Source organism: Vulpes vulpes, chromosome 16 (genome assembly GCF_048418805.1).
Source record: "Vulpes vulpes isolate BD-2025 chromosome 16, VulVul3, whole genome shotgun sequence".
NCBI lineage: Eukaryota > Metazoa > Chordata > Mammalia > Carnivora > Canidae > Vulpes > Vulpes vulpes.
In genome coordinates this window covers 72,394,231-72,407,818 of record NC_132795.1, presented here as the reverse complement: position 1 = coordinate 72,407,818, position 13,588 = coordinate 72,394,231, and the positions used below count along the sequence as shown (strand labels likewise).

The 13,588-nt window shown below is 39.9% G+C and overlaps 1 protein-coding gene across 4 annotated transcripts in view; it reads right to left on the bottom strand.

Annotated features, from left to right (window-relative positions):
- The window catches only part of MGAT4A (alpha-1,3-mannosyl-glycoprotein 4-beta-N-acetylglucosaminyltransferase A), a 117,810-nt gene extending 104,642 nt beyond the window's left edge, over positions 1–13,168 (bottom strand). For 2 of the 4 annotated variants that reach the window (XM_072741133.1, XM_072741134.1), the window contains exons 1-2: positions 13,058–13,168; positions 8,384–8,713 (exon numbers count right to left, since the gene is read on the bottom strand). In XM_072741133.1, coding sequence (XP_072597234.1) covers positions 8,384–8,477 — 94 coding nt within the window. In that variant the 5' untranslated portion in view covers positions 8,478–8,713; positions 13,058–13,168. Of the gene's footprint in view, positions 1–8,383; positions 8,714–12,077; positions 12,356–13,057 lie in introns of those variants that run through there. The other 2 variants (XM_025992487.2, XM_025992485.2) reach the window with 2 other exon arrangements.
- Positions 13,169–13,588: the final 420 nt, after the last annotated feature.

The window sequence follows — 13,588 nt, the reverse complement described above, 5'->3', positions numbered from 1 at the left end:
ACTAAACAAATAAATAAGCAAATAAGCAAAATGATAACAGCCTGAGGGTAGCGGTGGGAGAGTATCCAGTGTTGCTAAAATTATCTAAGATGTCCAGTTTCCAACAAAAAATTATAGACAAAGAAATAGGTAAATATGACCCATATGCTAGAAAAAAAGCAGGCAGCACAAGGCACTCACTGTGAACATGACTAGATGTAGGATTTAATGGGTAAGAAGTATTTCAAAGAAGTCATTATAAATACAGTCACAGAACTAAAAGAAAACTTCACTGAAAAAGTAAAGGAAGGCATGACAATATTGCATCAAATAGAGTATCAAAAAAGAAACAAATTTTAAGAAAGAACAAAATGCAAATTCTGGAGTTAAAAAGTGCAATAATAGAAATCAAAAATTCCCTAGAAGACCTCAAGAGTAGATTTGAAATGGCAAAAGAAAGAATCAGCTAACCTGAAGACAGATCAGTAGAGATGACATAAACCAAAGAGAAAAAAGATGAAAAATGAACAGAACCTCTTAAAGTTAGGATAGCATTAAGAATAAAATCATAAATGTATTGGAATACCAGAAGAGAGAAAGGTTTTTTAAAAAATACATATATATACATATATGTATATTCTTTGTATATATGATAAATATAGAAAATGATAAATACTGCCCAAAGTTACTGAAAAACCAGTAACCTACACATCTAGGAAGCAAGACCCATAAACAGACACATCATGGGGGCACCTGGGTGGCTCAGTAGGTTAAGTGGCTCCCTTTGGCTCAGGCCGTGACCTCAGTGTCCTGGGATGGAGCTCTGCATCAGGCTCCCTGCTCATCCAGGAGCCTGCTTCTCCTTCTGCTCCTCCCCCTGCTCATGCTCATGCTCTCATGCTCTCTCTCTCAAATAAATAAAATCTTTAAAGGAAAAAAAATAGACACATCATGGTAAAAACAATAAAAGTCAAACACAAGACAATCTTGAAAACCGCAAAAGAAAAACAATCCATCACTGACCAGGGAACCCCAAGGAGAACAACAGCTAACTTTACAGAAGAAATAATGAAGGCCAGAGGCAGTTGGGGTAACGAGAATATCTCAAAACAAAACAAAACTCTGTCCACTGGGAATCTTAAGTTCAGTAGAGCTATATTCAAAAATGAAGGTAAAATACACATATTCCAAGATAAACAAAAATTGAAAGGATTCATTCCTAGCAGACCTTCCTTACAAGAAATACTAAAGGAATTCATTAATTTGAAAGCAAGTAATCCTAGACAGATTTAAGTCAGCACAAAGAGCAACAGTGATTATGTAATTATAACACTATTAATGCATATTTTTTCTCTTAAAGTATTTAAAAAGAAATAGTATAAAATGATATGCATATAATGTATCACCAAGTCCATAACACATGGAAATGTAATATATTTGCCAATAACAGAACAAAGGAGGTAGGTGAGAATAAAGCTGTAATTTGCTAAGGAAATAAATGGTGGTAAAATAATAACAATCTATTGTGTTTATAATATTGACAGATGTAATGTCTACAACAACACATAAAGAAGGGATGATAGAGCTATATATCAAAGTAACATTTCTACATATTACTGGAATTAACTTAGCATAAATCTGAAGCTGATTCTGATAAGTTGAGATGTATACGATAAACCCTATGTATACGATAAGCCACTAAAATATACTCAAAAATAGTGAAAAAAGTCATTAATGAAATTAAAGTGCTATATTAGAAAATATTCAATCAAAAAAGTAAATAAGGAAAAGAAGAAAAAAGATGTGACATATGAAAAACAAAATGATGGCAAAACAAATCAAGCTAAATCAATGACAAGCAATGTGGATGGATTAACCATCTGCCTACTCAAAAGGTAGACACTGTCAGACTAAATCCAGAAAATCATGATCAAACTATGTATTGTTTACAGGAGTCAAACTGTAGAATTAAATACACAAATAGATTAAAGCGAAAGAACAGAATAATGCAAAACATACAAGCAGAAACCAAAGAAAAGTTGGAATGGCTATACTAATATCAGACAAAACAGACGTTAAAACAAAAATGTTACCAGAGATAAAAAGAATATTTAATAATATAAAATAAAATATTTAATAAAAAAATGTCCCCAATAACAGAAAATACAGGAAACAAAACTGACAAAAATGAAGAGAGAAATGGAAATTTTACAGCAATAATTGGAGATTTCAATATTCTACTTTCAATACTGGATAGAACAACTAGACAGAAGGCCAACAAGGCAACAGAAGGCCCCTGTTGCCAACTGGACCTTACAGACATCTACAGAACATACAGCAGCACCACATACAGTCTCAAATGTATATGGAACATTCTAGAGGACAGACCATATGCACCAACTAGTAAAAGAAAAAAATAAAACATCAGAAAATACTTTGAAATGAATAAAAATCAAGACAATGTACCAAAATGTATGGGATGCAACTAAAGCAATGCTTAGAGGGAAATTCATAGCTATAAATGCCCACATTGTGAAAGAAAAAAGATCTAAATCAATAACCTTGCCTTCTAGAAAAACCTTACCTGCACTAAAAAAAGAAGAGCAAACTAAGCCTAAAACAACCAGAAGAAAGGGATCAAGATTAGAGTAGAAAGTGGGACGCCTGAGTGGCTTAGCAGTTGAGCCTTCAGCTCAGGGCGTGATCCTGCAGTCCTAGGATCAAGTCCCACATCGGGGGTCCCTGCATGGAGCTTGCTTTTCCCTCTACCTCTGTCTCTGCCTCTTTCTCTGTGTGTCTCTTATGAATAAATAAATAAAATCTTTTAAAAAATGATTAGAGTAGAAAGTAATGAAATAAAAAGTAGATAGAGAAAAATCAAGAAACCAAAAGCTGGTTCTTTGAAAGGTCCTCAAAATTGACCATCTTTTAGCTAGTTTGACCAAGGGGAAAAAAACAAACTCTTAGAATACTAAAAACGGGGGCTTTACTACTGATCTTACAAAAATAGAAAGGACTATAAAGAAATATAAATAATTGTACACCAATAAATTAGATAGTGTAAATGAAATGGACAAATTTGTAGACTACAACCTACCGAAATTGACTGGAGAAGAAATACACAATCTGAAAAGACATGTAACAAATAATGAGATCCTATCAGTCATCAAAAAACTACCCACAGGCCCAGATGATGTTGACTCCACCAAACATTCAAAGAATACTTATTTTCCACAAACACTTCCAAAAACAGAACACTTCCCAAATCTTTCTATGAAACCAGTATTACACCCCAATATCAAAACCTGACAAACACAATATAAGAAAACTACAGACCAATAAACCTTATGAATATGGATGCAAAATCCCCAACAAATATTAGCAAACCAAATCCAGCAACATATAGAAAGAATTATACAGCATGTGCCACGTGTTATTTATCCTAGGGATGCAAGGTTGGTTGAGCACCTAAAAATCACTTAATGTAATACATTTTACCAATAGAATATAGATCAAAAATCACTCAATAGACACAGGAAACTCATTTGACAAACTTCAACACATTTTCATGATAAAAAACACTTAGCAAACCAGGAATAGAAGGCAACTTCCTTCACCTGAACAAATGATATCTACTTAAAAACCACAGCTAACACCCCACTTTAAATGTAGACTGGCTGCTTTCCCCTTAAGATCAAGACAAGGATGTCACTCTTACATCGCTTCTATTTAACACTGAAATGAAGGTTCTAGCCAGAAAAATAAACACCACACAGGAAAAAAAACAAAAGACATCCAGACCAGAAAGGAAGAAATAAAACGATTTCTATTCACAGATGGCATGATCTGGTACATGGAAAATCCAAAGGAATCCAATATTAGAATAAATAAGCTCAGTACAGTTGCAGGATACAAAATCAATATACAGAAATCAATTGTATTTCTACACACTCGTAATGAAAATTGACAAAAATAAGAAAACAACTCCATTCAAATCCTATCAGAACATATAAAACATGTAGGTATAAATTTAACAAAAGAAGCATAAAACCAATACTGTGTAAACATGCACAAAAATTGCTGAAAAAATTAAAGACCTAAATAAATAAAATCCTATGTTTTATGGATTGGAAGACCAAACATTGTTAAGATGGTAATAGTATCCAATCTGATGTATAGAGTTAATGCAATCCCTATCATAATCCCAGCTGACTTCTTTATGCAAATTGACAAGCAGATGCCAAAATTCACATGGAATTGCAACGATCCAAAAGAGCCAAACAATCGTGCAAAAGTATACAGAAGGACTTACACTTCTCAATTTCAGAACTTACTACAATGCAACAATAATCAAAATAGTGTGGTACTAGCACAAGGACTGTCAATGGAATAGAATTGCAAGTCCAGAAATAAATCCACACATCTACGATTTTCAGTAACAGTGCCAAGACCATTCAATTGGGAAAAATAGTCTTTTAAACAAATTGTTCTAGGACAACTGTATAGCCAGATGCAAAAGAATTAAGATGGACCTTTACTTCATATCGCACACAAAAACTGACCTAAAATGGTTCAAAAGGTCAAGACTCTTAGACCCAAATATAGCAGGATTTTCATTCTCTTGGATTTCACAATGAGCTCTTAGATATGACACGAAAGGACAAGCAACAACAATAACAACAAAAATAGACTGAACTTCACCAAAATTTAAAATTCTTGTGCTTCACAGGGTACCATCAAGAATATAAAAGACAACCCACAGAATGGGAGAAAATTTATCTGCAAAAATCATGTATCTGATAAGAAAATTATATCTTGAATAAATAAAGAATTCTTACAACTTAATAAAAAGACAACCCCTTTTTAAAAATAAGCTAAGGATGTGAATAGACAATTTTCAAAAGAATATATGCAAATTGCTAAAAGTATATAAAAAGATGCTAGACATCATTAGTCATCAGAGAAATGCAAATCAAAATCACAATAAAGTACTCTCTCCCCACCACTAGAATGAGAATCGAAGCCAGATAATAAGCGTTGTCAGGAATGTGAAGAAACTGGAACCCTCATATACTACTAGAAGGAATGCATAATGGTCCAGCTACTATGAAAAACAGTCTGGCAGCTCTTCAAATGATTAAATATAGAGTTACTACATGATCCAGCAATTCCACTCCTAGGCAAATACCCAAGAGAAACGAAAACATACATCCACTTAGAAACACGTACATGAATGTTATCTGTCCCTATGGAAGTACAGATTGCTTGCTTGGTCTTCCCCAATTTCCAGATTGTACCTGACCAAAGTAGGAAGTTCTTTAGGAGAACTCCAGCTACAAGTGAGATATGTAATGACTCTGGTCCCACTCTCACAACATCTGCTTACAACTTTCCCAAACTTATCCATTCCACATAATTGGAAATTGGAGTTCTGCCTCACTTTTACGTGGGAATGCTGCATACCCTGCTAAAACTGGTATCCCGGCCCAAATTCCATCTTCCCTGGCTGGGTTCCCAACATCCTCCCATCTTATGCGAATCCCATGGACCAGCTCTTGTATTCTTTCAAGTGTTAAATGAAGACCTATGAAAAATATGAGTCATTGCACTGTGATTACCAACAAAACCTTGAGAATCTTTCATAGTCTATGTGCCAATGAAACTCGGGGTCTCATAATTCCAAGGCACAAATACTCTACACCCTTTTAGAACTTTCTGGCTGCATAAGGAGCTCTCTCTATCTGACATGCCCACTGTCTACTACTCTGCCTGGCATCACCTTTTTATTCTTCTTCTATGAAGTGACTCAAGAATTAGTAGCCTCTGTCTCTGCCCTTCTGGGCAGTAGACCAATAGCTAAGAGCATAATCTCTGGAACCAGCGTGACTGAGCTCAAACTCCACTCTACCACTTAATTGTATGACCTTGGCAAGTTTCTCAACCACTCTGTTTTCTTATTATTGAAAGGGGGTAATAATTCTTTCCAAGGATGTTATAAGGATTAAATGAAATAATGTATAATATATATAACATGCTTCCTAGCACCATGTTATTTCTTCTATATCTCAATCTATTGATGGTATTGCATTTGTTTACTTGAATCTTCCCCTACCAGTACCCTACATTCTCAAAAAGTGTTAAGCTTCTTATTTCCTTCATATTCGTAGCATTTAGTACAGGGCTAAGCACCTATAAAAGGGACCAATGAGTGAATGAAAAATAAAAACTACTAGCCCAGCAACGTCAATGATTATGGAAACGATGTTTTCAATATAAAAATCAGATCACATGGTTTATGAGTATACTAGAATTGCAATATTTGAAATCAGGCCTGCTCTGGAAAATCCAGACTGATTTAGAAAGAATCCAAATGCTCAGCAGTTAGACTGGTTACACAAATGACAGCATTAAAATACAGAGGATTGGGGCACCTGAGTGGCTCAGCTGGTTAAGTGTCTGCCTCCAGCTCAGGTCATGACCCCTGAGACCCAGCCCCACATCGGGCTCACTACTCAGTGGAGAACCTGTTTCTCCCTCTCCCTCTGCAGCTCCCTCTCAAATAAATAAATAAAATCTTGTTTTAAATAACAAAAAAACAGAGGATTTTACATAACTATAACAGGAGTCCTCTGCTGATAACGTGAAGAAGTCTGGACAAAACACTAAGCAGAAAAACAGAGCAGAAGAATATGCATGAAAGTGTTACAGAGCTGGTCAAAGAATGATAACCAAAGAGAACGGACTTAATATATGAGAGAACAGACTTTATGTTTATCTAATACCACAGGATGAAAGAATATATTTTTAAAATTTTGATTCAACAGACAACTTAATACAAAAAGGAAATAATGCTTATAATGCCTTCACATAAGAAACAAGATAAGTGGAATGGAGATTCCAAAAATTTTACTCTCTTAAGACACAGAAGTTAAGTTTCTCCATTACTATAACTCTGAATAGATAAGCTTCCTGATAAGAAAAAAATCCACATAATCCCCTTATGGTCAATTCTCTGATTTTTTAAGTAAACTTTTAAGGCCAGTCATCTGTTTCAGTCATATCTCGGACAATCAATAGTTTGATTAAACTAACTAGCCAAAGTTATTTCTAAGTATATCTTCTCCTTTTGGTAACAATTAAAAAATGAAATCTAAAATGTACATATTTGTCCACAAAGAATAAAAGTTTTCAGCAAGTTTTTCATTCATTTCTCCCTGGAATAGTTCCTCTCCAATTACAGCCCAACTCAGAAAAAAAAAAGGAGATAGTATACTTGCTTAAAGAACAGATCATATGGTTTTCACTTTAATCAACTTATTTTGTTCATATGAACTCACACAGATATACACACATCTACATATTCATACCTATATACATGCTAGAGGAAACTAAATAATGAATCCATCTTTTCAGTTATCGTCATATAAATTAATAAAATAATGCCAGCAATAGGATCCTCAAATAACCTGGTGATGGTAACTACTCTAACTTGATTCTAAAAAACCAAACATGTAACCTCCATCCTTTGCCATCAAAATTCCTTACGTTAACATAAGGAATGAGGGCACCTGCACCTGGGGGGCTCAGTAGGTTGAGCATCTGACCCCTGATCTTGGCTCAGGTCATGAACTCAGGGAGATCATGTGATTCCGTGCAAGATCAAGCCAAGTGTTGGGCTCTGACAAGAAGACTGTTCTCTTTTTGGGCTCAGCAGGAAGTCTGCTTGAGATTCTCTCTCTCTCTCTTTCTCTCTCTCCCTCTCTTCTGCCCCTCCCCCTGCTCATTCTCAAAGAAATAAAATCTTAAAAAAAAAAAAAAAAAGCAAAGGTATTATACCTGAATATCACTTAATAACCTCCTTTAAAAAACATACTGCAACATTCTTGATACAATAATAACATTTGTTTCCAATTTTTGAGTAAGAATTTATCCTCACCCACTTCATAAATACTCTAGCCCAAAGAGCAATCTGTCAACACATGCAGTTTAATTCATTAACTACACAGCACCAAATCATTAGAATAATCAGCATGTAAATTTCATGAAGGTGCTGATTGTGTCTTTCTAAGCACTCTAAACAACACCCAGTACAAGGAAGCTTATTAAACATTTATAATGTTTAATAAAAATAAAATGCCAAAACAAAAGTCTTTATTATTCAACTTGGCTCCCATGTATAATATAACCACTGATCAGTATCTATTTTTTCAAGTGCAATTATAAGAAATCAAAAACAAACCCCATTCAAATTAGAAACTCTATCTCCTCTGTCCAAGAATAGTTTCATTTTTGTGTCAGAAAGAAACTAGCAGGCCACCAGCGGAGAGCATGCAACATGCAAATAGTTGGGATATTTAACCTAAACATGTGTGCATCCTTTAATTTGTGGAGATACTTTCCTTACCTTTCCCATTTTGCCACGTAGTATACCAAGATAAAGTCAGGAACGAAGTGATAAATGCTAAAACAGTAGCTACAGTTCCATTTCGGAGCCTCATCTCATTTCACCATCACACTGGTTCATATGTTTATGATGATAACCAAGACTGTTCTCTTTTTAATCCTGAAGTCAACTGAATCCACTACTTCTGGCTCTGGGCCAATAAAAACAATCAATAAGAGAGGTTCATTTCAGATGCTCAGCAGAACAAGCCTAGCAGCAACACCATTCATAATTGCTATTCAGGATTGTCTTCACAGTCTTCATAGGCTGATGTCTCAGGCTTCTTTCTTCCTATTCAGGGGAAAAAAAAAAAGAGAAAGAAAAATGTGTTCAATAATGCAAAACATTACTTATTTCATTTATCATTCACCATTATGAACAGACTTTTGGCTGGGCTAATCTCTATCTACAAAGATTATCCCCACATCTAAACAACTCATTTAATATACTAGAATTATATGGTTTTCCTCCTCCAGGAGAAAAAGCTTCAAACTATATTCCCTTCTCATTGATTCTGTTTTGTCTGTAAGAAGAAAGTGATGGTTCATTATTTAAAGGGGGAAGTTGTGGGGCTTGTTAAACAAATAGCCACAGATTCCAAGCGATAACTCGAAAGATCACGAAACAGTTACTAAGTAACATAATTGTTACACTCCTCAGTTTTCCTACTGCAAAATAATGTTTTGAAAATTTTAAGAAAAAGTGACAGACTCCAAACATGAGCATTAAAAAACCTGGGCTCTAGATCCAACAGCATCATTATATGTATGACTTCGAGTATGCCACTTATCTAGGCCTTGCAATTTCATCCATAAAATGAGAATCCATCCTAGCTCCACTTTGGGGACACAAATAATGTTATAAATAATAGAAAAATAATAGGTCATAGGTGTTATTGCCATTTATCAACGTCATAAAAGAATGTAGTTTTCCCAGTGATTAACCTACTGCCAAGGTGTAACTTGGGAATATGTAGGCATTTAGAAAATGCAGTAACCTAACCAGAACACTGAATGACCTAGGACCTACCATTGCTTTCACTCAGAAAATGGAAGATCACCACCCATCTAACAAAACCTTTGAGAAATTCCAATTCAATCAAGTCTTTGTAAGTACTTAAGTATAGTACCTAGCCCTTAATAGGTTCTCCATAAATGTTAACTGTATAAAAAATAAAAATCGAACAAGGGGCACCTGGGTGGCCGAGCAGTTAAGTGTGCCTTTGACTCAGGTCATGATCCTGGGGTCCCATATGGGGCTCCCTACAGGAAGCCTGCTCCTCCCTCTGCCTATGTCTGCCTCTCTCTGGGTCTCTCATGAACAAATAAGTAAAATCTTTAAAAATAAATAAATAAAACCAAACAAAAAACTGCAGCCAGCCACTGGTTTGATCTACTCTATGCATAGCCAGTCTTATTCCCTGGGGGCATGTCAGGCACTCCAAGACGTCCACTGATTCCCAGGGGCCTCAAAGAGACCACAAGATGCACTTGGCAACATACTAAAACAGACTTTATTGGGGTAAGTTAATGCACCTCCAAAAAAGCCTAACAAGCCCAAGGGACAATTCCCTCAGCTACAAAGTATGGCTGATTAAAGCAGCCATTTGTAGGCAATTCAGAAACCACCATCTCAGCTACTTTGTAACACTGAACATTACTAGAAACCTCCCCTAGTCTAGGGCATAGTACTAATGGTAACAATGACTGACATTACAACACACTGTCTCCTGTGCATCTATGGTATGCTTTAAATCTTCACAAAACCCTACGAGGCAGGTATTTTTTTAATTAAAGTTTAATTGACACACAATATTACATTAGTTTCAGGTGTAATGAGACAGGCATTATTACCCTATTTTACACACAAGGGAAATGAACCCAGTGAGGAAACACTAATCAGTAGGCCTCCAAAGTTCAAGCCCTAACCCACCGCCCTTTGCCTCTCAGACTAGGCCACCTGTACCTTGGAAGTATGAAGAGACTGCTAGAGCCACTCAAAGGCTAGAGAACCTTCCTGAGGTATTAACTTTACCCAACGGTGTGTGAATTTTTTAAATCTTCTATTCTATAACAAATATGGATCTATTATGAAATAAGTTGCAAAATTCATATGAAATTTCCAACTTCAAACCTAAGACTTTAAACACATTTCTCACTTCCTGCAACCTCTGGCTAAGCACCCCTCCCCCCACCCCGTAAACACACAGAAGCATGCCTTTTAACCCTCCTGGGCCAGCAGCTCTCACTGTGATATATACTATTCTAGAAGCACTGAACCCCCCTACTTCCTGGTTTCCTCTTACGATCTGAAAACAAGGAAGTCCAAAGGTATTCTCAAAAGTTATCACTATTTCCCACCACCAAAGTTATTCACCTTCTTCTATAATTAAGACAAGTTAACATCAAACATGCCAACATGGATGGTTTAGTTTTTTAAATCTTTGTGGTGAAATCCTACAATCTAAACTAAATTCCTTAAAGTGCCTAATATGTTGTCTTACATCAATAAACATCCAATAATGAGTCTTGGTAATTCAGTGAATTATATAATGTAGAATCTCTGTATGACATTTTATAAAAATGCATATAACTTTCTGTTGCTACACACTTAGCCCCACCCTACTTCAGGACGGATTCTGTCCTTGTAAAAGATCCCAAAGTATACAGGTTATTAAAGGTCCAATCAGTAATTTCAAGGAAGTAGAGAAAGAATCAAAGATATTTTAAAGTAGTTTTATTAAATACAAAAAGAAAAAAGCCCACATAATATAAGTCAGTATAAACAGGTAGAGACAATAAAAGCAAATAATTTCTAAAATCAAAGTAGACCATGGATAAACTATTGATGATATGTGAAAAATATATCAAATATTAAATCTGCCCCAGGAAGCTTTTAAGCTCTGGTTTGAAGGAGATACTTATCAATTCTACTAACAAATAAGACCTGAAATTCTGCAGGAGAAATGGAAGGGTACTTTACTCAGTAAGAATGCAGTCATACATTTTAATTAGGGTTCCCAAACTAATGAAGTTAAACGGCACAGTACAAGTGAAGACTCCAGACCAAAGCAAAACTAATGATCTCCATGCTGTTCAACCAGGAGAGGCAGTCAGAGGCTGGACAGCCAAGAGCCCTCTGGATTGACTCACTACCTAAAGCAAGAAACAAAGTGACTCGTATTTTGATCAGTGTCCACATTTGCAAAAATGTTAATCTAACACCTTAATGCTCTCTGAGGTTATCACTTAACATATTGGAATCTTTAGCAACAAAAAAGGTGGTGGCTAAAATTACGAATCATCTTCATCCTGCCAAAGATGACTCGAACTTCAACTCTAGATCTTAGACTGAAAAATATGTTTTATTTAACTGCCCTTTAAGGGCTGCAGTCCTACTGTTTTATTATTAGACACAAAAACCTTCATTTAAAGTGTTCTCTGAAATATTCAATACGTTTTATGGCTGAGGACACTCTGCTGAACACTTGGCATATCCCCTAATTATCCCACAGACAGGACAGTGGTGCCTGAAGAACGAAACGCACAAGCATGAGACCCATGACATAAGCCGTAAAACTTTATACACAGTAATTATGTAAAAAGAGAATTGTTTTAAATGTATAGAATTAATATCTTTCATTAATGCAGCTTACATAATTTCATCGTCCTGTACGTTTTCCCGATTTACAAACGTGGGCTAAAGATCTCCATGCCGCGATAACCTGTTAATAAAACTGTGTTGTCGGTTTTTCTTTTTTTTTTTTTTAACATTCAGAAAAAGAAAGATAAGCCACAATTCGCATTATTATGGGATTCTAAATTCCACCGAGCGACGCTGTCACTATCTGTCATGAGAATTCGTCCGACAGCAGAAGCACAACGGCAAAATACACGGAAAGCATTTAAAAAAAAAAAAAAAAGGGAAAAAAAACCGTACGTTAGGTCTGATTATATTTCGCAATTCGGACCGTAAGCGGTGGACGCACGGGCTCGGGAGGAACCCACGGTGGGGAGAGAAAGGCGGGCGCGCAGGTGGTCCGGCTGCCTGCCCCTGCCCCTGCCCCTGCCCCTGCCCCTGCCCGCGCCTCGGGAGGGTCCCCGGCGCCCGGTGCGCCACCGCCCAGACCCGCGAGGGTCCCGCTCCAGCGGCCTCGGGGGCGGGCGGGGGTCCGGGCCGGCCTGGACCCTCCCATCGCGCCGACCCCCGCCCGGAAGGTGCCTGCCCCGGGGCCCACAGCCGCTCCCGACGGAGCCCCCCTGGCCCCCGGGCCCCGCAAGCCCGCACTTTCCTCCACTTTGCCCCAAAGTCGACGAGCCCCGCCGCGCCGCGGAGCGCGGGGAAACGCACCAGGCGGCGCCGGGAGACCGCGCGGCTCCGGGGGGCGGCGGCGGCGGCGGGCTGACCCCGCGCCCCGCCCGAGGCCCAGCCCGCGCCCCGCGCCCCGCGCCCGCGCCCGCGCCCCGCGCCCGCCCCGCAGCAGCCCGAGGCGCGAGCTCCCGGCCGGGCCGCGGCGCGCGCGCTCCGTTACCAGCAGGTGGATCTGGGGCGACCCCGGAGCCTCAGGACCCAGCGGCCGGGCCGGCCCCGCCCCTCCATCCCGCGCCCCGCCGCGCAGCCGCCCTGCGCCCGCACCTCCAGGCCGCCGCCGCCGCCGCCGCCGCCAGCCTCTCCGCCGCGGGCGCTGCCAGTGCTGCCGCGGCCGCCGCCGAGGCTGCTGTGGCCGCCGCTGCCGCCGCCGCCGCCGCCGCCGCCGCCGGGCGCCCCGCCTCCCCAGCGCGGCTCCGCCCCCGCCGCTGGAGCGCCGCGGCCGCCCCGCCCCCGGCCCCGCCCGCGACCCCCGCCAGCCATTGGCCGCCGGGGCTGCGCGGAGCCGCCGGGCGCCCCCGCGCGGCCGCCCGCCCCGCCCGCCCCGCCCGCCCCGCCCGCGTCGGGGCTGCCGCCTGGCCCTGGGGGCGCCTGTCCCTGGGGGCGCCTGTCCCTGGGGGCGCCTGCCCCCGCGTCGGCTGCCGGCGGGGTCCGAGCTGGCCCCGGCCCGCGGGCCCGCGCCGCCCTCCGCCACATCTGGCGTCCACCCTCCCGGCGCGTGCAGAGGCAGCTCCGCTGCGGCCGGCAGGCCCGGGGGCCCTCGGCCTCCGCCCGCGCCGACGCCCTACGGCCCGGGGC